The 25095-nt window shown below is 39.6% G+C and overlaps 2 protein-coding genes across 2 annotated transcripts in view; one reads left to right on the top strand and one right to left on the bottom strand.

The window, feature by feature from the left end:
* cope (COPI coat complex subunit epsilon) lies at positions 1–8879 on the bottom strand. The gene is made up of 11 exons (XM_077535559.1): positions 7956–8879; positions 4797–4957; positions 4548–4610; positions 4354–4454; positions 4059–4211; positions 3785–3838; positions 3625–3706; positions 3338–3493; positions 1676–1744; positions 994–1068; positions 1–670 (listed from the first exon to the last, which is right to left on the bottom strand). Exons 1-11 carry the CDS (start codon positions 8152–8154, stop codon positions 617–619), a joined length of 1167 nt encoding a protein of 388 aa, XP_077391685.1. The 5' UTR covers positions 8155–8879; the 3' UTR covers positions 1–616.
* Positions 8021–25095, top strand: part of tnfaip8l1 (tumor necrosis factor, alpha-induced protein 8-like 1) — a 21308-nt gene continuing 4233 nt past the window's right edge. Inside the window, exons 1-2 of the mRNA XM_077535560.1 lie at positions 8021–8519; positions 23171–23450. Coding sequence (XP_077391686.1) covers positions 23179–23450 — 272 coding nt within the window. The 5' untranslated portion in view covers positions 8021–8519; positions 23171–23178. The remainder of the gene's footprint in view (positions 8520–23170; positions 23451–25095) is intronic.

Raw genomic sequence — 25095 nt, forward strand, 5'->3', positions numbered from 1 at the left:
TACTTGTTAAGCTTTATTTGAACTACAAAGGAATGTTACATCAAACAGAATTTAATTACAAACATGAGAAAAATGTGATGGTTTGTAAGAGTAGCACACTGGCATCCAAAAATGATGTCTGTTTTTTTTTTTTGTTTTTTTTTTGCAGGTCAGTTTTGAGTCTATGGATTTAACAATGACGTGGTTTGAAGTGGTGTGAACAGAGCTGTTTTCAATATTTTGTAACTGTTGTGTAGCTACATCAGATAACCCAACCAATTTAGGTACAGATCTTATTATGATGCAAGCGCAGTTCAACAACCAGGAGATCTAAAGTGATGCAACATTTACTGCAAATAATTTATCCTTTTGTAATTGATGCATGTTAGCAATAAAGGTTGTTGTAACACTGTCCTAGAAAGTAGTATTTTCCAATTTGCATTAGTGACGTGGAGGGCCCAAATTGTTCCGTCTCCACCACGTCAACCACAATAATAAACATTGTTATATTTAAACCTCTGGCCATTTCTATTGGAATAATTTCATGTCAATACCTTTTCCTCGTATAAAACATCAAAATAAATCCAGGTATGCACGTTAAACACAGGAAGAAAGTAGAAGGTTAACTTGAGGCCCATCATGCGGTGGCTGTGGGAGCGTACTGCATCGCTAGTCTGTCAAACTCATCCTCCTGCAGAGGGAAAACAAAACAACAGGAAAAAGAACGTTAAGCAACAGCTGTGCATAGCATGATTTGTTTGGTAATGTGTGGATAAATCCAGTGTTTATGTACATCTGGTCAATTGTGCAATTATCTGTGTGACAAAGGCTAAAGACTTAGAGTAACTTTTGGCAGGGCTCCCAGAAGGTCTGCAGTACTTCACCAAAACAACCAGCCAGGTTATGAATTAAGATGTACACATAAATGAAAATCGTGTCAATTTTGAGCATCCTCCCTCACTTTCCGAACTGCCAAGATAATGATGAGCACTGCAAGCGCGACAAGTAGGTCACCTTAGAAAAATAGTCCTTCAGGAACGGATGGGCCCGGTGTGCATCTTTCAGTTGAGAGAGGTACCGATTGGTCACCTGTGGACAAATTGGAGAAAATTGAAGAGGAAGTGGAACAAACATGACTCAGTTGTTTCAACTGATGGTTGAGCTGTAGCAAACTATCTTTTTTTTCCCCTCAATTGTTTAGGTTACCTTATTACATTTTACATTTGAATACCACCATTTAAAGCAAAAGAGAATTTTTGATACATCTTACACCGGCCGTCAAACGATTGCGCGAAATGTACTTAATGTGTGCCGTAAATGTTGCACAAAGCTTTAACCTTGTAAAAGATGCAATCAACAGTTATCTTTGTGTAGTGATGTCTCGGAGTCAATGGTCAGCATTACTATCGAGTCTTTATCTTATGAACGTTTGCAAGAGTACAAAGCACGGACACCGCATTAAACACCAAAATATGATTAGACGACACTTTTCATGGTAGGAAGAAAATGCAATAATGAAACTGCACGGCTAAATGCTTGAGGGTGAATACTACATAGTGAAGTGACCAAAATGAAGGGAACCCAGTAAGAGTAGGTGAGATTATGTTCAATGACAAAACACGTGGTTAAAAAAAAAAAAAAAAAAAAAAAAAAACACATCAGTGCCTGGCTCATAGCTTAAGGTCCAAAGTCTAACCTCAGGGGCTTTTCCAAGGTGCTGAGTCAGCACTACCAGGTTGATCAACGTCTCAGGGTGGCTGCTATCCTGTAAATGAAGATTAACAAACAAAAAAAGAAAAAAAAAAGACACATTGTGAGATTTGTATTCCATCAATAAACTGCATTTAAACTGCATTGCATTTCGGCCTGTTTAGTACAACGTAAAATTACAAAAGGTTAACCACCGAGGTAATAACTTTACCACCGCCAGCATTAGCCAATCATGGCATCATAAACCTGGAGTGTTATTTATTACCAAATAGCCCAGTTACTATGTGAGCCCATTAACAAAAGTCTTACCTGGGGTTTACAATCAAAGTTAACCTGACATGAAATGTTAACCACAAATGTGCATCCTCAACAATGTCCATTAGCCAACCTGCCCATCCAATGGAATTAATGACAAACACTTTGGCGCCCTCTGCTGATCAGATGGATGCTTTTGTTTTTTTAAATACAACAAAGCATGGGTGGGAACCTACCAATTAAAAAAAAATAAAATAAATCCTCTGAGGGGCATATTTAATACCTCTGAAACTTCATTTAAAAGGGGACATATTTTTGAAATTTAGATTTTTACCATTTGTATACAATAGTTCTCAGAAGTGCCTGCCTACACATATCAACCATGAAATTAAACAACCAATTAAAAATGTTGTTTTCTGCCTATTTTTTGGGGGGGACTTCCAGCCTACTATTTCAAAAGAGATTGTATTATATTTGGAGGATACGGACTGGGCAGGCACACAAAGAGCGTAAATATGTGTATAACTGATGACAATTAAAATCAATTGTGGAGATTTTTTTTTTTTTACAGACCCCAAATTCTGCTTGATAAAGTGGATAAACAAACAAACAAACAATAAATAAGGGTGAGAATCAGTGAATATGCAAATCCACGTGCCGACACACTAGTACATAAGGGCATCGACTGTAAAATGGAATAAATAGCCAGTGGTGGCTTTTCTCCACTTGCTTTACTGAGAAAATTAATTGCTAAATTGGTCAGAAAAGTTGCCTCTCTTGTGGCTATTTTTTTTTTAGTGCGATTTAATTTTCATTAGGGACATTTTGGCCCTTCTATGTTTAAAATCTATACTACGGTAATTGTCAGATGAAGAGGAACGTAATATGCCTGTGAACCGAGTCAATATGTTGAGGAACTTAATCTGTGTACATTAAAAGTAAGCACTTCAATAAGTGTTATTATAGATTTAGGTGGTTTATATGTATTGCTGTTATGTACAAAAGCACAATATTGTGTTTTTTTTAGTATGAACTTTTTTGTTTTTACAATATTGTGACCGTTTTTTACATTTCGCCAAACTCCCCACAATATCGTGATAATTATCGTATCGTGAGCTTCATATTGTGATAATATCGCATCATGATGTTTGGATATCGTTACCTCCCTCCTAAATATACAGCTCATTCATTCATTCATTCATTAAGACACCAGGGAAGCATTTTAAATTGTGAAAAAAAAGGCACATTTTTCATAGGGGGAAAATTAATAAAATACTACGTCGGTTTAATTCTGTGAGTATTATTAGAAAGTGATCTTTTCTGAATAATTTGGCTCGGTGAGGAGTGAGGACGTATGAGCAAGAAACTCGTCTAACCAACATTTCCATCTAACCTTGTCGAGTGCCTCCTGTAGCACTCCCTCTGCCTCCTCCCACTTGTTCTGAGCCATGTAGCAGGCTGCCTGCCCATTGAGAAGCAGCAGCGTCGAGGAGTACTTGTCTGACATCTCCTGGAAAATGTAATAGGCGTCTTGCAGCTTGTCTCCGCCCTGAGACCACGACGCAGAGGACGATTAACGGTGTGCAAGGAAAATTGTGGAAGCATTCCACAGATGAAAAACCTAAAGGTGAGTGAAAATCATGTCTGTTAAATCGAGCATCTCGGCACTGATCTGCTCACCACTGCCAAATTAACCCAAGCAGTAGCTAGCTGGGTTAGTGTTGCATCCTCATCTTGCTCCTGCATCTTCTTCAGCTCCTTCCTGCCAGGGAATATAGTTGTTATTATTAGTGCTGGTCATCGTTCATGGCTTTCTTTCGCCAGTTTGATCGCTTCTTACCTTGCCAAGTCAACACGATCCAGACTCAGCAGCACCTGAATTGTCATGGCCATGCTGAAACATAAACAAGTTATATTAAGTCAGTTTGATGTCTAGGTCAATCTTGCATCATGGAAACAGAAAATCATTCAAAAGCATTGTCTGCGGTATTTAAACTCCTGTTATTTTTTTCATGTATATTCTATTGTATTATTTGACTGCATCAAATACTTGTCAGTGAAACTATATACTGCAAAGAGTATGTATCACGTAAAAACGTTTAAGCCCTGCTTACCACTCCAGGCTTTCTCCTTGATGCAGAGTCCTCAGGGCAGCATCGGTGTTTGTTGTATGGTAGTAGATGGAAGCGGCCATGAGGAGGAATGTGGTGTTCGCAGCATCCACACTCTTCGCCATTTTCTTGTCAAGATCTTCTACAATCGCATCCCTACAGCAGAAAACTGCAGTTAATTTTTCTACATATCCTGTAGTTCAATCATTATATTAACACAACTGTCAGTGTATCCTCTCTCTGACCTGAGAATTGTCTTAATCCCCCCATAGTTGAACACTTTTGCCATATTGTTTACCGTTTGCTTTCACTTGACAGATACTCTGCAAACATCCTGACAGCTTGAAGCTCAGGTGCAGAGTTGGCCTTAATGTCATCCATGACGACTGCATACTTTTTCTATAATAATACACAAGATAAAAGGTGAATATGATCAAGCTTTTTAATCTACTTAATGGATCTCGACTGTCGCACGACAAATGCGCTGCTCACCTGGGCAATGTATGCTCTGTACAAGAACGTGTCCCTGTCAGTCTCCTTTTCTGGTGTAGAATTCTTTCGAAGAACAAAAATAAAAACAGTTATACGTTTACTTTTTAGTTTTATGACAGAGCTACGACCAATTTTACAGTTGGCATTTTAGTGGGTAACGTTCGGTTCTATGGGGTTGGCTGCAGAGGATTCCTAAGGAGCAAACGATCGTACTTTAGAATGTTAAACCCAACACAAAAGGCGACCTACCTTCAGCTTCTGAGCTTCGTTGATACATTGTTGATAACTGCCGATATAAAAAGCATTTTTCACATCGAACAGCTCGTCAACATCAGTCTGCTGCGCCGCCATGTTGAAAACTACAGTGCTTCCTGACACGTAGCACAAGTACGTCACTTCCTGGCCGAGAACTGCGCATTGTGGGGAATGGAGTTCGAAGAATTAAAAAGGTCAGGATATTATAAAGTTCACGATTTTCAGTTTTAATTACAGTAGTCAAATAAAACAAAATACCAAATATATAAACAAAAATGGTCCTAAGTCCTAAATAAGTTCTTATGAACACTTTGAATGAACCTTTCAATTATGTGACCAACCAGTAGAGGGCGGGCCAAACCAATTTTAACCAGAGCCGAAGATATAGATCTCTATATTACAGCACTGATTTTATCACCATCGGTGCCTGTCACCTGGACATAACGAGTTTTAAATATAGGCGGGGCTCAGAGTTTTGCCATTCTGTGATTGGCATGTCATCATTTGGCATGTCACACCAAAAAAAAAAAAAAAAAAAAACCCTGACAGGTTATGTTATATAATATTTTCTTGTCTTGAGTAATTCAGTACAAAGATTTTATTGGTGTACTTTAGTAGATTTTTCAAGTATCTGCACTTTACTCGAGCACTGTTTGACAGAATACGCTATAATGACATGGTGTCAAACATAGTTGAGGCTTGATTGATTTACTAAAAAGTAATATCTACAGTATTTGGATTATTGTTATTACTACTATTCTGTTATTATAATCATTATTATTTGTGTTGTTGTTATTGTTGTTCACGTTGTTAGTTTTATTGTTTTCTACTTTTTGTATGCCTGATTTTGATTTAGGCTATATGCAGCACTTTGTTATAGCTATGGTTGTTGTTGTTGTTTTTAAAGTGTTCATAAATAAAGTTGAGTTAACTTGTAAGGCCCTGAAATTAAGGAACGTGATCAAATGAGGATTAATGACAATGGCCCATCAGATTTGGAGAAACAAACTATTCCCCATCCTGAACTCAACGCAACTTTATTGATTGAGCACTTTAAAAACAACCATAACAAAAATAACCGTAACCGTTACTTAAAAGAATTTTACCAAGAATAATTTGTGGCGAATATGTTTTGTCTTTTGCCGACCTAAACATCACCAATGTAAGCCTTTCAAAAAGGCATAACACAACTTATTGTGCATGTTTTATTCGTCAGCTCACAATGTCAGCAAAGTTTTGGGACCATGTGATGGCAGCCAACGTTTGCTAGCTTCTTTTTTTTTCCCCCCCTCTCAGCACGAAAGTTAAAAGAGAGCAACTGTTGTGTGCAGACAAGTTTTTTTTTAATTGTTGTGCCCAGTTAGAAAAATGTCCACTTTATAATTGACATTTTTACATTTGTACTTAGGCACATGTCAGAGTCTGTACTTTTTAACTTTTACATAATTAAAGGAGTTGAAGCTGTATGTCTACTAAATACAGATTGTGAGTACTTTGCCACCTCTGATTATAGGGACAGACAATGTAGACGATAAGACATGCTACGATGAGTGACATTTAAATGTGGCTCAGAGCGATGACACTGATGAGAGTGTGGTTAAGAGGGACCATGTCAGAGTTGACAGCAATTAATCAAATTGGATACCTGTAGCATGTCAACATAAACCTCCCCCCACCACATTTTTCATTCACTTATTATCTGCCTTTTCAGTAGTGATGAAAGAATGGTTGTACATCATTAAACATATTTTTGAAAGAATCTTGCATCAGCGTAAACCAGCTAGTCTTCTAGATCACTGGTTACTAGCAAATACATGCATCGATAGTGGTACGCCAAAAATCACAATTTGATACTTACATTGGTTTCAAGCTCATGGTTTGGTACCCATCTGGCACAGTAAGCACATTTTTTGCATGCTTTTTTTATTTGCTTGTCTTATATGCTTATAAATATTTTCTTATAATTAGCATAAATAACAACATATTTAAAGACACTATAAAATGAAACAACAGTTTAAATCTTTTGAGAAAAGCACAATGTAGATAATTTGTCTTCTTTTTAGGAAATGAAGTATGCAACAGTAAAACACTGAACAGTATGATCTTTTTTTGCAATAAAAAACACTACTAATGGCTTTTGTTATTGCTTTGACTCTGTCTGAAGAGTATGGGAGTCGCTGGAAGTTGGATTTGTTCTGCAAATAGTTTCCAATCTTTTGTTGATTTTGTTTTTTTTTATTAACATATGGCTAGCGATGGTATCTGATACCCCGAGTGTTTCCCTCATTTATTTATTTATTTATTGTATGCATTAGACAGCTGTATCAAGTGGTTCTTGGTCTTTTTACACTAAAGCTAAGCATCACCTGAAAAACTATTTTCATAGCTCTCAAGTATCATCATCATGACCAACATTAAAATACAATAGCGTAGCATGCTTATGTGTTAAAAAATAATTATTTATTCTCAAGGAGGTATATTTAACCCTGGAGAACCCACGGGGTAAAATAACACAGTTTGCACATTAACACTGTGCTTAAATTGCAAAATGATGCAAAATCCAAACAAAATAAATAAATAAATTCTGACATAGATGAAGTCCTCCTCTGCAGTAGTTGGCACTATATTGAAGCAATTTGCCACATCGGCAAAGGTTTTGTTCACAAATTAAATTTCATATATCAAAAGTATCCGTACTCAGTATCAGTAAGTATTTGAACTGGTTTCACCATAATGAGAATATGGGTATCAATAATTCTTAATAAGAATGAACGATATGTGAAGAAACAGATCATGTTCCTGATTTTTTTTCCCCCCAAGCTGGGATAGGCTCCAGCATCTCCACGACCCTTGTGAGGAGTAAGCGGTTAAGAAAATGTATGGATGGACTGATAATTAACAACAATAATTTAGAAAACTGATTCTGTATCCATCTGCAACTTAATTTCTACAATTCTCTACAAATATGTTCAAATGATGGCTTCACTAGTGAGCTATTTTTAGAACAGTCCCTACTCATGGAGTTCTTGGGGCTACCTGGTGACCTGGGGCACCATGTTGGTGACCCCTGCTTTAGAGTGAGTCACTGACGCTGAAACACAAAATATTAAAATTGAAGAAAAAAGGGTGCCAAACAAGTGGTTACGGTTTTACCCGTGCAGGGAAAAGTCCCTTCTCTCTGTTCCTGCTCATTGTTCCTCATGCCCCGTTTCCTCTGGGAAATTTCCAGCGTTGGGACCGGGACCTGGATAATTGCTGGAAACCTACAAGGGGGCAGGGAATCCGCTTGTCCGTCAATGCTCCTTTCTTTGGGTCTGATTGGGCCGGACCAGCGGCCTTGTTGCGCCTCCATTGGCCCAAAACCACATCAATCTGGCCATTTCCAGGTCTCCCCTCAAGTTTGAAACTTTTTTTTCTTTTTTTACAAGCAGGAATCGGGTTACAACTAAAACGAGCTCCGCAACCGAGCTCACTCGCGGCCAAGGGAAGAAAACAAGTCTGAATAATTCACACATCTGTGCCTGGCACACGGTTCTAGAGAGAACAGGAAAAGGAGCACCCGAGACGACATCAAGCCGAGAGACAACAAGCAAAAGGCGGCCAAACATGCTGTGAAACACCGTTCCCCGCCTGGCCGGGAGGGATGAAGACCAGATAGAGTTGAGAGAAGTTTGTCTTGTGTCCCCTCTGACCTCTCCTGCGTGGAGAGAGAGCAAGGTGAGCCCCTTTCGTCTCGAACGTTTAATGGTCGAGCGGCTTTTAATGAAACATTTCATCAACAGGCTGAAAAGGGCTTGCCTTTGTCGGTCGGGGTCGTCAAAAGTCAACCGCTGTCAAATGAAGCCCACTTTTGGCACGGTCGAGCAATTTAAACGGGGGTTGTTGTTGTGTTTTGTGACAGTTTTTATAGTTAACGGTGGTTTGTAAGCATAGCGGCCAGGACGTGAAAGCAAAGTGTCACTCAACCGTGTTTTACTACATGACAGACGCGAAGGTCATACAGTACTTGTTTGAATTCCGACGCAAGCGTTTACGCTACTTTGGTTGTAAAGCAAAACTTCCTGTGCGTTAACTGCGTGAATGCTGAAATAGCCAAGTTTCCACTACAGTTTTGTTTGTATTAGGCTACGTTTCACTTTTAGCAGTATGTAAAATGCTTTTGAATGTTGAGAGTCCAAGATTCTCATCAATGAATGATTGAGAGTCAAAAATTCACATCAATGCTTTTGTGGAGCAAAAACATTGATTCAGTCAATGCTACCAGTCAAGCTTGAGTACAAATTTCATTTTATCATGTGAATTGCCACTTTTACATCAGTCCTTTGGTTTTCAACATTTTTTTGGCGAATGCAGAGTCAAAAATTCATCAGTCTGTTTTTGTGTCCAATTATTCTTTTAGGTGAATGCTTAGATTCAAGCATTCTCATCGCATCCGGTCTTTATGATGAGTCAGAGCCAAGCATTCATTCTAAAATAATATTCCAATATCTTGTTTTTATTTTATTTTATTATTATTTTTTTTTTATACGAAAACCTTTTTTGGATGAATGCTGAGAGTCGAGCATTTTTGGTTAATGCTGCTGCGCATCACATATGGGTTTCAAAAACCTCAAAGAAAAAGCATTTGGCACAATTTCTTTGTTGCACTCAAAAGTGTTCAGATGAGAAAACACCGCGACTGGAGGCACATTTGCCTGATATGTGGGACGAGACCAATATCTTGTAGTCCCCAATTCAGTAACTTAATTTTTCCTTTTAGGTTTCTCATTTTTCAGCATTTGCATGCAATTTCTAAAGGAATTGCATAGGGTGATACTAAGATTTGTGTATGTCCGTAGTTCAATTTGAATATGAACCCGCAATGTGTGACAGATTTGATATATAGGTCCGAAGAAACTGTCAATGACTATTTATGCTTTCATGTTGACTTTGAGGAAGTTTGTTTGATGATCCGCCCACCTTCTTATAATAGTTGTTTTTCAAAATAAAACATCATTGTCAAATGGTTTGCCATATTTCACATTTAGTATGTAGAGGCTTGAGGCCCAATATTTCAGACAATAGATGAGTCAGACTGTCTGGACAGAAAGAAGATGCATATTTTGTATTGCACAAGGGCGTTATGTTTCACATTAGGCGTTGCGAGGAGCTCACAGGAAGTGGAGGAAATGTAGAGAAAGACTAGTTTTGAATAAGCCTCACTGCAGTCGCATGCAGGCTGATTTACGGCGTGACCACTAAGACTAAAAGGCTGAGACATGTGTTTTGAAAACACTGATATGTTTTGTAACACATTGCAGTGTTTACAATGTAAAGCTTCGTTCCAGAACAAGGCTCAAGTGTGGATGAATGGCTTCACTGTGTAGCCCGGGGGTCTGGGCCACTTGCAGCCCACGTTATCTTGCACAGCCTCCACAGACATGTCTGATGAATGATGACTTTGGATCGAGGTTTTCAGACTTAACTTCTTCTATTGCGTCCTGGTTTAAACAGTGAGGAGTTTCACTACCTCTCTTTCCATTTCACAGGCATGCTTTTTGAGTCTTTGTTGACTATAATGGTCAGCAAGCCACAAGGTGGAACAAAATGTCATGAGAGTTGGAGAAACTCATTTCAGCGTCTGAAAATAATGACAAAAATATGAGTCAACAATTTCAAAGCAGTCACAGAGGAACAAATACCAAAAAGTTCAAGTTACTGAGTTGATTTAGCTGTTTAGATAGGAGATGGGCTTAATAATCAATCAATGGAATGTTTGGAAAGGACTGTTGACTCACCAAGTTCTGCAACATATACACCTCAGTTTTTCTACACTACTTGAAAAAAAAAGAAAAAAAAAAGAATGCACTTCTAGGCTGCAGTCAGAAGAGGCGCTGTTGTGTGTCTTAGCTAATTTGACGTGAAAAGAATAACAGGAAATCAACACAGGAAGTTGAGCTACAGCAATAGTGTTATCCTGCTTAATAAAACATGAGCATTAATGGGATTTTCATCTAAATATTCAGACTTTACTTTTAGCAAATTTAGTGAAAATGCGCAGAACGAACATACAACGGCCATTGCCATTTATTTTGCAAATGTTGAGAGGAAAGATGACTGCGTCTCAAAAAACGAAACTCGGCTGACTATCAACCAAAAGAATAATTTTCGCTACATTTATTAACTCCAGAAATATTTAAATTTCGTTGTATTCCCCATTAACACATTATGTATGTGTGAAGTACCGGTAATATCCTGTCAAAACGTGCAATGTGGTATCTTGTCCTTTCGTGGTTTATCCGCAAAACGTGGTTTGCGAGTTTTAAGCCCTTTTTTGAATTTCTGTCATTTCCATTCAGGCTTATTTTTGCCATTCTTGAAAATCAAATAGAAATAGGTGGATGGAAACCACTTATTGAAACAGGACAGGACATTAATATAGGGATCCTACCATTTCATATTAAAAAAAAAAAATGAATCAACTAATTGATTTATTTTCCTCATTGTCGATTGATCGTCGATCACTAGTTTAGGCATGTTTACATTATTATAATTATGAACATGATTTAACTCAATAGGCTTTGAGTTGTACTGGACAAAACAAGGAAGATTTTGTTAATTTAGTTTACATAAGCTGTAAGTTGTTACTTAATTTAACTGGCCATCCTATAATAAAAACGGTATCAGTTTCTCATTACCCCATGACACTTTAAAGTTATAAAAGTGGACTGTAGTTCAGCAGAAGTGCAACTAATCTGTTTATTTTAGATTTCATCCATGGACGCTTTTAATGAGCTTTTTTCTTTACCAATATTAATCTTAGATTTGCGCTGGAGCTTCCTCGCGTTTCAGGCACATCATAATTCTGGAAGATGATAAATAATGACGTGCAATAATGAGCCATTAAGTCTAAACAGAAGCTGGTTGGTGGGTCTCCTCTGAATCATTGAAGACGCTCCCCCTCTGAGCGTCTTTAGGAACAGGACAATAAAGTCACACCACCATACTGTCCCCATGTGGTGGTGGTGTTATTATCATTAAAAGCAAGGTGTGAAAGTGCTGCGGTAGTAACACTTGAGATATTGTTGTTCTAGCTGAGTGCAATTCAAGGTAACTTATTGACCACACAAAGTCGAGGTGTTTGACCCAGTTGAAACTAGCTTGCAAAAGTTCAGCAGCTGGCCTCCAGTTTCCCTGGAAACACAAAACACTCCCTCACACAATGGCCAATGCGTTGTTTGGAACAGAAAGAGCGAGAGATGCCAGTCAGTCCTCCATCACGCCGCCCTGCTCGGGTTAGACAAATGTATCAAAATGTCACCACAGCTCATGTTCAAACAGAGAATCTTGTAACAGAATTTTCTCAACAGTGGTGTTTGAAAAGGTTAGTCAACCCAAAATTCTTATTTACAATAATGTTCTATGCATCCCCACTAGTGTAAACATGACATTGTGTGGTATAAGAATTAAGAAGTAAAATCTACCCGTTTTGATCCATCTCAGGGGGTGGCCATTTTGCCATTTGCTGTCCATTGACAATAACATCAAAGTTGCTCAAGGCTTAGGTAACGACCAATCACAGCTCACCTTCCGAATGTCACATGACCAAACCCAGAAAACAGGTGATCTGTGATTGGTCGTTAGCTAAGCCCCGAGCAACTGTGACGTTATTGTTACTGGATAGCAAGTGGCAAAATGGCCGCCCTCCTGAGATGTATCAAAAACGGGTGGATTTTACTGCTTAATTTATATTCCACAAATGTAATATTAATCAAAACACCGTGTTTAGACTAGTGAGTCCACATAGGACATATTGTTAGAAATGTTGGGTTGACTTTCCCATTTAATGAGCTTCTCCAACTACACAGCAGAAGTGGGACTAAAATGCCTTAACGGAAGCGATAATATCAATTTCTTTGCTTTCAAAGCCATTGTAAAAGACATTTATTGACGATAATTGATTATTGTGTGAGTGAAAAAGTATTTTCCAACAAGAAGAGCCTTTAGTGCTGTTCGTTGAATATCTCAATCAAGACATATTGTTCAGTTCTGATATAACTGCTGCGATGGCAACATCCTCACTAATCTCTTTGAAGGGATTTGCTTGCCGCACAATCATAGCTTCTGCTATCTACATTAAGGATGTGAACTGGCATAGTCATCAGTTTGAAGCTTTGTCAAGATATTTGTACGATTTCATGGCTGTATTATCACAAATGCAGCTGTCTTGTTGCTTTTATGTTAGGGCAATTGAGGACAAGATTCCTAAATGGATTATCCTAGGAGTAATTATCAGTAAATCTCTTTTGTAATAATCATTTGTGATGGCTTTGAATAGCAAATAAATAGTTTATCAATGAAATCTTTGTTCCAAGAAGAAATGATATTCCAACAGTCATCTGAACAAATAAACATTTACTGCCTTATTTAAACTGAAGAAAAAATAGTGACGCTCATAAAAGCAGTGCAGCCCGAGGCGCTGAGCTTAGACCCGATATGTTAAAATTTAAAAGCCAACATTAACAAAAAGAAATGCTGGCATAATAATTCTTGTTGGGGTAAAATACAGACAGTGGAGCAATGTAAAAGAAAGTTCTCACTGATTCCACACCAAACTTTAGATAGTTTTGGGCATCATGCAAGTTTGATCTGAATTTGCACTCCCTGCCGGATCCTCTCTGGCAGTCAAATGGATCAAAATCGACATGATATACAACAACAGTAATTCACAGTTGATTAGTCATGCCAGTTGCTAATTTCTACAGAGTGGTGAGGTAGAACAGCAGTGTGACCTTTCCGTCCCGGTCGCGTAAAAGCACTCCTCGCTGTTCTATTAACCAACTTAACAAATTAGGCTATGTGGGCTGGAGGTGAGGTAAAATTAGTCATTATGTGGCTGGCTTCTGCGCTGGCCTTAATTAAAATGTCATTGGCCCAGACATCAGTCATTACTTCAGCGCCAGTATGAATTCAATTAATTGTAGGTCTGCTACTGTTGCTTATTATAATGTAAATAATGTGTAATTCACATTTGGACTTGGCAGTCAAAGAAGGGAGAATGTGTACTGTATTTGTTCCGTGTTAGAGCAAATCAGCCCGGAGTGTGCATTTTAATGCAGGAACAAATGTCAGCGAATGTTGTTTTGACCCCTCGGCGAGTGCGGTTTATTATACACGCAATCACGCATATTAGTGACTTATGTTCCCACGCTAAGGCCATCGGTTTGCCGGTCCTCACATCCTCACGTCAACCTGTTGCAGCAGACCACCCTTACTTGCCCTTGGGTCTATTTTGGTCCAAATCGCTTCGCTGAATTATTAATCAGTGCGCCATTCTATGCCTTTGTTTTAATTATTAATTGATCGCGGGAATGTGGCAGATCATGAAAAAAGGGGAAAGGCCGCCGGGTCTGATGGTGCTCGGCGTCTGATTGAGGGGCTGCCAGATCGCGTAAGATTCGACAGACCGCGTGGGAAGATGAGAAAGCGGCACCTAATCATCATGCTGCATTCCAATCACGCATGTTGGACTGTGCCCACACGTGAGCGCTTTTGAAGGAATTGCACGCATGTATATCATCCGGGTTTATGCAATGGTTAAAATCTTTCAACTCGTCAACTTGAAATTTCAGCCCGCTCTCATCCTCATGTCCTGCTGTTGGCGACGCTCATTTGAGTGCTTACTTGTGAACACAAAGCACGGATGCACCTTTTATATAACGAGCACAATTGTCTATTGTTTCCCTCCGAGTGGAGGGGGGATTATGTCATGCAGCCGGGGCAGAATCTAGTGGATGGGAGTTTTCTCATTCAGGATTTCTCGATTGAACTTTAATCACGATCAAACGTTCCGGCTCACTCTCTGCGCGCTTAATCATTGTACTCATCCCTCGGAGTAATCCATTTGAATTCAAAGTTTAACAGAGTTGCTCTTCTCTCAATAGATCCAACCAATGGCTCAAAATGTCCATTTTTCAACTCGCATTCATGCAACTCAAGTCATCTCATCTAGAGTTGTCAAAATTAATTGACAAGTAATCGATGATCAAAATAATCGACTATTTCAATAATTGCGTAATCGTATGGAGCCATTGCTTAATTGTCCAAATGTTCAGATTTCAGCCTCTCAACAGTAATTACTCACTGAGTTGATGCAGACTGATTACTGGTTTGGTTTTACTACTTTGGAAAACAATGACCAAAACCAATAACTGAATTCATTAAAAAAAAAAAGTAGGGATGAGTACAACATCAAGCCGCCTTTAATTACTAAACAATATAAATAAACAACAATCATTGGTTACTATACAGTAAGCAAGGGAACAAATTCTTGTGTAATACACTTAACAGCCAAATAAAAATGTATCCGATTCTATGCAGCACCACTAGTCTAAATATGGTATTCTGGTCAATATTGCGCTAGTGGAATATGAGTTAAGAAAAATCCAGCCGTTTTTATTCATCTTAGGGGGCCATTTTGCCACTTGCTGTCGATTGAAGATGATATCACAGTTGCTCAGGTCTCAGGTAACAACCAATCACAGCACAGCTTCAGAAAAACGGGTGAGCTCTGATTGGTTGTTGCCTGAGCAACTGAGATGTCATCTTAAGTCGACAGCAAGTGGCAAAATGGCCGCCCCCGAGATGGATAAAAATGGCTGAATTTTTCTTAATAACTGATATTCCAAAAATGTAATATTAATCAGAATGCCATGTTAAGACTAGTGAGGTCACATATAACATATTGTCAAGAAATGTTTCAGGTTGACTTCCACTTTAAGCAATACTTGCCCAACACACTGGACACTGGGAAAATTAACTTGTGGGGGAAATTAACAATCAATCTTCAAGTAATTAATTGAAATGGGATCGGAGAATCGCTCTTGATTTCCTCGTTCAGTGCCTGAGCCAAATAATGTTGCCCCAGTGGAGTCATGCCATATTGTAGATGTAGCTAAGCCTTCAATAGCATTTATTGTTCCTCTTCAGACAGCAAATTAGTTGATAGTGAATAAACGGCAGCATTGCTGCTTGCAGCCAAGTGTAGCACTCCATTTTGCCCGAGTTGCTTAAGGACACAATTAATTAATCAATTCCACAATCAGCAAATTTCTTTTGATCAATTACTGCTCTGATGCCCTTTTCTGCTTATAGATCATTCGAGTTGTCAGCAACTCATTTGATCATTGCTTCATGTTTTCCGAGCTAGGAAGCGTTTCCCCAAGGGTTTTGATATTTAAATTTAATAATCAACATGTAAATAATGCGTGTCTCAGTGCCTTCACAAAAGCCTGCCTGAGCTCTCCATTGATTGTGATTGTGCATCTGTTGAGCTTCTTGACATTCTTCTATTTTCTATGTATCAGGCTGTTTGCGGCAATGTTTCTTAATGTTTTTGAGAAGATGCTGAACAAAGGAGGAGTGATTTTATTCTGATACACCAGGGGTGAAAAAACAAGATTTCAGCTGACCTTAATATGCCAAATTCATCCCTTAGCAGAAAAAAACGGTTGCTGTCAGCAGCTGGTTATCGCCTTGTTTGTGTTTATGGAGTGCATAATTCTGAAATGATTTATGAGTCTTGAGAACGTTATAGCAGTAAATCCTCCTAAACACAATATTCCCTGCTTCAAGGACTGATGTCTCTTTCAGGGTCACAGTGCCCTGGTCCACGTGACTAGACTTCACCCAGAGTTCCCCCAAGAGCATACAAGTCGTGACATTTTCTGCTGCCATCAACCAAATCACTTGTAGCTTAAAGCGTCATGGAAAGTCCTTCAATCCCTCCCAGAGTGTTTGTCGTGGCAAAACACAAGAGGGAAACGTTCCTTATTGATTTTGTCCTTACGCTGGTTGGTTTTGAGCGTCCGTGTCATCGTCTAGAGACGTTCTGCCCTCTGGTCACCTCTCATACCCCTGTAGATCTCTGATTGACAAGAAAGTGTGTCTGAAGCAGACAGAAGATGCTTGTTCTGCTTCGTGGTTTGTATTTGTGTCCTGCTCACATCCATTTATCCCGAAATATGAGCAGCCAAGAGTGTTTTAGTTTTCTCTTTACAAGCGGTGTTGTTTTTGGCACAGTTACTTGTTTTTTTTCTTTCTTGCCTCACTTGACCGGTAAGCCCGGCTTTTCTCACAGCCTTGAGCAGGCTGCCTGCACCTGCATGAGGGTGTGAGTTTTGTGGCTGTGATCCGGTTTGCTGCACTATCTATCACAAGACATCCAGTCCTACATGGGAGGAAGTCAGTTATCACTTCCATGAATCATATTTTCTGAGCGATTCTTAAACTGTGTACATTACTGCGTCTGCGGGCTACTGCTGGTTGTTTCCTGGCCAGGGATGATCTTACCATGACATGACTGGATAATGTCTTCACCATCTTGCTGTGTAATTGCCTTTCATTTCTGAGACCCTTTGAATAAACTGAAGCGTCGTGAGTTCAGACATGGTGGAGACACTGAGAGGGCCTTATGGTGACATAAACGAGACATTGTGAAAGAATAGTGGCAACATTGTAGAGTGAAGAAATGTGGCGACACTGAGGGGATGGAGACACAGCAGCGACATATGGAAACACTTGGGGACAAGGAGATAGTGGAATTACCATGGAGACAGACATAGATGTGCCACAAAGAAATTTATGGAGATATCGAAAAAATGGGCACATGGATTCTTGTTTTTGCTTAGTAACGGTGCTCTCCTACCCAAGCCAGATGACCTGGAAGTACTTGAAGGAAAGGTTGTTAAAACTCTAAAAATTCTTTGGTAAGGTGCTTGATGAATGAAACCTCTTATCCCAGCTTTGTCATAGGTTATTGATGACCAACTTTTACAAAAGGATGTTGTTACCATAATCCTTTTAGCTAAGTTTACCAACTCAAAGATGCTCAAGAGTTTCATGAGACCTTAAAAACATGCGAGGATAAAACTATCAATGACAGAGGAGAAGAACGGACAGCACACTAGAGGCTTTCGGTCAGCAATATTTGACATCGCACGATGATGTCGGTTAGGGAAAGTGGACTCCATTACTTTTAAACAGAGCTGTCCTTTCCTTTCCTCAAAAGGAACCATCTTTTTATCTCGCCTTATCTCGCCGAAAGGAGTTATATTGATCAGATTTGACTTTACAAAGAAGCCATCATGGGTAAAATGTGGGGACAGAGTTGGGAAATCATGTAAAAAGTGTCCTACTGTCCTTATAGTAGGTCCAAATTCATAGGCTGGATCCTCCGAAGGACCATGAGCAGGATGGGTCCTCTAATGATTCCTCACAGTGGGATTGTGTGTTGACAAGGTTTATGCAATGTAGAAATACAAAGAAGAGACTATAGAAACACCATTGTGACATAATAGGTGCAGTGTGGGGACATTGCAGAGACATTGTTGAGATCTTGTGGGGACATAGTAGTGACCGTGGGGACACTTTTGAGCCGCCATTGTGATGACAGTGGAGCTTTTCTGAGCACACTGTTGATGCTCTTTGGGGGACATGGTGGACAGTGTGTCTAGTTCACACACATTGTCAGAGGATAGATGTCTGAATTTGGCCTTAAACACAGTCATGCTGCTGCTAAGTCACCAAGAAACTTCCTCCATCCAAAGCCTTTTCATCATTCTGAGCACTTGTCCCGTGGGGGATCTTTTCCCCCCGTGAAGTCTTCATTTTTCTCACCATAGGGCGATAGATGAAGGGAAGCAAAAGCCATATTGGATCTATTCAAACCTCGCAAGATGGAACCTGACGTATAGCACTCTTAGGTTGTGTTTGTATTTGTGGCTATGAAAGTCCCTCCTATCCTCATCCTTTTTGCTTTTGCGCATCAACAAGCTACACTGAGTTGACAGCTTAGATGACAGCAGTCTCTGGCGAGGGCGCATTAAACGGAGCAATGTGAATCTTAAGAGACGAGGTTGTGCAAACATGATCCATTATCGCACTTTCTGACGCGGTGATTCATCCGTCAGGAAAGCTGCGGAGATAAGGTTAGTACTTAGCCTAAGTGTGCCAAAAAGTGACTCCACTTTTTGCGATTAAATAGAGGCGACGGTGACTTATCGCACGTAATGAAAGCAGAGTCGGTGTTTTTGTTTTTTTTGTCAGTCGGATCATTAGCTTCCTCCTTGTTATCTGTTTCGCGCACATTGCATCAGAGCAGGATTTCCGGTAACAAGTGCAGTCTGACGCTGTGACGCTGGATGATCTTCGACCAGCGCATGCAAAGAGAAAGGCGAGATTTGAAAGTAGATCAGCGGGAGACTGTATATAAATGACCCCTCATTCAACACCGAGGTTTCCCCCATGCTGGCTGAGAATTGATATGTCGCACCTGACACCACCGCCAGTACCATTCAAGCACTCCTCCCTCGCTAGTATCTGCCCCCCCTCCCTTCGTGTCTTGCTCCCTGGGAAGCATCCTGCTGACACTCTCCAAGGAGTCTTATTGATATTCTTGGAGAGGCATTGCAGTGAGAGGGAGGGAATGAAAGTCACACTGAAGCAGTACCTTTTAGTATGAACCATGTGAGTTTATAAATAAAAGCATTTTAGCTGTAAGATCAGTCTCAACCATGGACGTGGTTGGAGGGTTTGGCCATCATACAAATGTTGCGTAGAACTCCATGACTCAAATTGTTGCAGCTTCAACTGTGGCTGCTTTCCACAAAACAATGTTTCGCATGTCAGGGATGTATCAGGCATATCAGATCTAAGCCTGTTCTACATCTTTGGCCCCAGGGGTGCCGACGATGTTGCTTTCGCTTCTTTGACTTTTGCGGCTTGCACGCAAAGCTGCATAATAAACACTTTGCTCAATGCCGTGCTTCGAAGGATGCCGTCAAGATCGTGCTGCTCCGATGCGAGGCCAAATCTGATCTGTGCTGTTAGCTACCTTGACTTATGAGTTCAGTTTGATTCACGACTGAGCTTGTAATTCAGTACTTGAGTCGGATGGGGCGGTTTATGGGGAAAAAATAAGAATATTTTAACTGATTGCGTTTACAATTAATAAACAGGATTATTAATTGTTGTACAAAAACTCAACATTTACAAATAAATAGAACAACCAGAAAATAAATGAGTACAGAAGCACAGAAGATAATCTTTCTTGAAGGACTACAGAAATCAGTGAAGAAATACTGTTGATATGCTGAAATCAGACGATTTGGCCAATTTTTTTGGCTCCAAACGGTTACTCTTGTTAAAATAGTTGTCAATTAATTTGATAATCGATTACTTGTTGATTCATTGATTAATTTTGACAGCTCTCTTTAAAACTGTGTAATCCCTGTAGCCCTGGAAAAAAAAAACCCGTCTATCTCTATAATCCACCTTTTTTCAGCCATCCAAGCACCCATTTAATGCATTACTGCCTTCCAAACGTCGTATGTTGGTATCGACATAAGGACATTGATTTGAGGTCTGACCATGACCTTTTGTTGTACGGTACCCGGTAGTCATAGTCCAGATGGCAAAAATGAAATAGTCTGTTTTTCTTTATTTTGTGGCCATCTAAAGTCAGCTGTAGACTTCCACATAGAGTAAAATTCCACCATCTCTACACCTTTTTATTCATTCTCTTTGTGCTGACATTGAAAAGCCCTTCGGGGAAAAAGGCTTTTGGTTGCCTATTTATTTTCGTGTGCTATCCTCGGAGATCTGTGCGGGTTATAGCGGGAGTTCACAGCAAAACATTCATTTTATTTTTCACAAACAGAATGTTCAAACCTGAAGGGATGACCCGCAGACCGCTTTGAGTCACAGCTGCCAGGATGATGAGGGCTGCAGACTCATTTGATTTGGGAGATGGAAAGGAGGGGTGGGGGGGGGGGGGGTGACCGTGGATGCTGGCAGACACACTGACCCTCACTATTTGCGAGCCTCGCTATTTTTGAGCCGCCATTGTGTATAGCATCGCTGAAGTAGCATCGTACATAAATCAAACCACAGAGAATGAGTGACGCTTGCTTCTGTCTCCTGCTAAGTTCCCCTCGCACACGCCGGCCTCGCAGTGTGTTGAGGAGATGAGATGTCCACATGCATTAGGATTCCTTCTTCTCTAACTAGCTTGTAGGCCATGAGCCAGAAGGTGGCGGGGTCTCATTTGAAAGCTGTCACCGCTCATTATCTTATAAAGACGAAAGATTTCGGGCCGGCACTTTACGCGGCGTGTTATTTGCATCGGCCGCACACATTACAATTCTCAAGACTCATTTCTAACACTCAAATCAGTTCCTGTTTGCTTCAGTATGAGCACGTTTCGCTTCTCTTCAGGGCTGGATGGGGGATTTGACTCCATTTAATGCTGATCAGTTTTAATCAGTTGCTTTTCAAAATTGTTTAGATTAATTTTGGATGGCACCAAAGGGTGTATTTTACCACAAATCAATATTTCAGTTGCAACATTCTCATGATTTGTTTTCACGGCGTGGAAGAAATTACCATCGGTGATATTCAATAGTATATCTCTTCAGCAAACTTATGGAGACTTAATCCGAAGCACGTCTGCCAGCTGCAGCCAATAATAATCTCAATTTTGCCCCATCATCAAGGTAGAACAACAATCAATTCCACACAACGCATTTTTAACGATCAATCAACAAACTGATCGATCCTCCTTTTTATTGTCATAAATTGGGACGGCTACCAAAATATCTTTTCGGCTTTCGTTTGGGGTGAAACCGCAATTAGGACCTGGATCCATTCATTGGTCAACAGCCGAACAACGCTGCCCGATGACGATTTTTATTTTCAGCTGCAATAATAATATAATAATCACTTCTATAGCTAAGTCATTCATGAGACCTCCACAATCTTAATAGTCATTTTTAGCACCAGAAATGTAATCTCTTTTTATAGCCTTTGATATATGTTGTACTTGTAGGGTGACCAGACATCCCGGTTTAACAGGACAATCCTGTTTTTTGTTTTTTTTTTAGCCTTATGTCACGATTCAGATTTCAACAGTTCCAGGTGTCCCGGATGTTTTTGTTTGTCCAGTCAGCAATAGGGCTGAGTCTAAAATATCAATATCGAAATGATATTCCTTTTCATAGCCCACTATCGAGTCATAAAACCATTAATCAATACTTTTAATACAGCCAACCCACCCCCCTGGAAATTAATGTGCCAAATGACCGATTATTGGCCTTCAAACATCGGCCACAACAATCGTCTAATTGAGCTAAATGACCGATAAGTTTCCAACGCTGTGAAAGTAACCTGAATGCACCATTTTGCTTGTGTAGCATTAGCAACTAGCAAGTGTGTAGCGTATGTTATTCTGGTTCTTCTGTTGTCCCAAAGCGTCCTTTTAGCTGTTTAATGACACTGCAGTTGGAGTTAACTATTAAACTAAATACACAACATTAAGAATTACATCCACTGTATATTTAAATACAAAACATGCTTTGTTTTTTAAACATCGATAGCCTAGCGCTAACAGGAAGTTAGCAAATGCTAACGGGAAGTTCAAGTTAGCATCGACTTCGGGAGTGTTTATAGATGCTGGGACCAAGCAAAAAAGCTTGGTTAATGGTGGGTGCGTTGTCTCATTTAGCATGGTTAAACCAAGATAGCATTTAGGCGTTGAGCATTAGCTAACAATAGCACAACCACCGGTCTGCAGTTTGACTAGCGGTTAAATTTGTTATCCTTGTCCTTGTGAGACTTCATTTTATGTACATTTGATTTTCCGCAAAACTGGATGTGCCCCAGTTTAATTAAAAAAAAAATCTGGTCACCCGCGCCCACAGAACACTGTGGGAGGGAAGAAGAAGAGGGAGCACCAGGGGTCGGGCGGCACCCCAGAACCCCAAGCCCAGTAGGGAACGTTCCGGTTGTCATGCCAACGTGCCTAGTGAGAACTAACCCTGTTACTGAGTTCGCCATTGAGCCTCAAATCTTCTCTTCTTGTTCCACATATCTTCATAGCAATTTGTGATAAAAATGAAATGTTTTTTCAAAGGTCACAATTTTATATTTTGCAGTGAAATCAGCGTAACTGATAGTTTAATAGCTGCTTGAAGCAGCCGATTGTGGCTGTGCATCAGTTATGCGACTCAGCTCAAATATACTTTTCATTGCTGCTCATCAGCTGAAAACGTTAGTTATTATCCAAGGTTCGTTAAGACAAAGGAAGATGAACTTTTAAAGGAAAACTACATGATTTGTGCTCTCTCTCGCTTGTATGCACACAACTCACAAAAAGAAAGTTATTTGGATTTCGGGTGAAACTTCAGGATGAATTTTCTCTAAGCTTATCAATGTTTCTCCAACAATTTAATGTTTCTGTCTCAAAAAACGAGCTCAAATTGAACCAGGGCATTTATTGCTCGAGTATCGTGCATGCATGTAACCTTTTCACTTTCCTTTCCTCTCTCGTCCAGAGTTCACCATGGACTCTTTCAGCACAAAGAGTTTGGCCCTGCAGGCGCAAAAGAAGCTGATGAGCAAGATGGCCACCAAGAGCATGGCTAACCTGTTCATCGACGACACCAGCAGCGAAGTGTTGGACGAACTGTACCGGGTCACCAAGGAGTACACCCGCAACCGTAAAGAGTCCCAGAAGATCATCAAGAACCTGATCAAGATGGTGGTCAAGTTGGGAGTGCTCTACAGGAACAACCAGTTCAATGGCGAGGAGCTGATGCTTGTGGAGAACTTCAGGTGGGTCGCTAAGCATTTTCAAAATGGATTGTATGTCAATTTGTGTCACTATTTTATTTATTGGTGTATTGAACTAGAAAAGGTTACGTGATATAAAGCTATAGTAAGTAATGTAAACATACACGGCACAAGTCCAGACTGCCCGTTAGGTTTGAGACAGTGTAAAGCAGAAAAACGAGCCTTCCTGAACTTCTCCAGACGTAATCTTGACCCAGTCTTGAACTTGTCTTTTGAAACCATACCAAAATCAACAAACCAGTAGTGATACCCCAGTGGGCTTATCTGTAAATAGAGCAGGAAAACCACAATAGCATGTACTCTATTGGCATCTTCAGTACACCATCTTATGAGGTTTCAAAAGTTAAGAGTGTGCCAAACTTTTGAGGTATGAGCAAGCTTTTGGCATGGCGCCAGAGAATGCCACAACATCGCTCACTCACAATTTCAGATACGAACTAAAATAATACAAAATACAGCCTTTAATAGCTGGCAACAAAAGTGAGTACACCCTTAAGTGAAAATGCCAAGTGTCAATATTTTGCATATTGATTCGATTTCGATTCACACGAGTGCAGTTCGATTTGATTTTTTTTCCCCCCAATTAACTTCGGTTCATTCCAATATTGATTATGGAACATCAATTATTCATAAATATCAAGGACATGATAAAAAAAATAAATTAAACAAAACATCCACAAACATTAAATTTTGCGGAGTTAGTAACTGGTTAAATTATTTAGTTTATTAAAAGTTAAACACTGATATCAACAAGGGTGAGATGATAATATTTTCATAATTCTAATTCAATCATTGTAAATATAAGTTTAATATTTGGAATTGTCTTAAAGTGCAATAAGTCAGGTACAAGTGTAGTCTGAAATCTAAGAAATAAATGTAAAAATATAAATGTAATGTAAATGTAAGAAAATACTTTTAAATTCACGTGAACAGTAAATTTCAAGAAAACAGTAAGATACAAAAAAATGTTGCTTATAAAATTCTATTTTCTTATGAATTTATGGGAAAAGATTACAATTATCAATTCATGGTTTTGTGACTCAATATCTGACTCGAAAAGGAAAAACGATTCGATATTGATTTATTATTATTATTATTTTTCATACCCAGTCCTTACTTCTAAGCTCCTCTTTTGTGTGCAAGGATATTTAAAATAAAAAATAAAAAATCGAACTGCACTTGTGTGAGTCGAAATCGAATTAAAATTTTCACTTAGGGGTGTACTCACTTTTGTTGCCAGCTATTAAAGGCTGCAGTTTGAATTATTTTGGGAAACATTTCGTATCTGAAATTGTGAGTGAGCGATGTGGCATTCTCTGGCCGGCGCCATGCCAAAAGCTTGCTCATGCTAAAGTCACGCCCCCATCTACTATCTTCACTCAACATGGATCGCGCGCTATCTGACTGCCATTGTTTCCCGCTTCGCCCAAGCAGATGTTTTTTGTCTGACTTCATCGTCCTCTGATTTAATGGAACAGGAAATGTACCCCTACCCAAAGCATACAGTCGTGTTCCAGGAAGTCAGGATACTTCAAGTTACGCAATAGTGTCCCCCTGCTGTATCAGGGTTCACTGGTCGCATCCCTGATATAGAGGGAGAGAGAAATTACAGGATCTTAAAATGAAC

The sequence above is a fragment of the Festucalex cinctus genome, chromosome 10 (genome assembly GCF_051991245.1).
Source record: "Festucalex cinctus isolate MCC-2025b chromosome 10, RoL_Fcin_1.0, whole genome shotgun sequence".
Taxonomy (NCBI): domain Eukaryota; kingdom Metazoa; phylum Chordata; class Actinopteri; order Syngnathiformes; family Syngnathidae; genus Festucalex; species Festucalex cinctus.

Coding starts and splice junctions, on each gene's coding strand:
- cope (XM_077535559.1), bottom strand. CDS start 8,154: ATGGAGGCGCAACAAGGCCGCTGGTCCGGCCCAATCAGACCCAAAGAA. Junction 4,958..7,955: donor AGGGACTTTTCCCTGCACGG/GTAAAACCGTAA, acceptor CACAATGCGCAG/TTCTCGGCCAGGAAGTGACG. Junction 4,212..4,353: donor CTGTCAAGTGAAAGCAAACG/GTAAACAATATG, acceptor TTTCTGCTGTAG/GGATGCGATTGTAGAAGATC.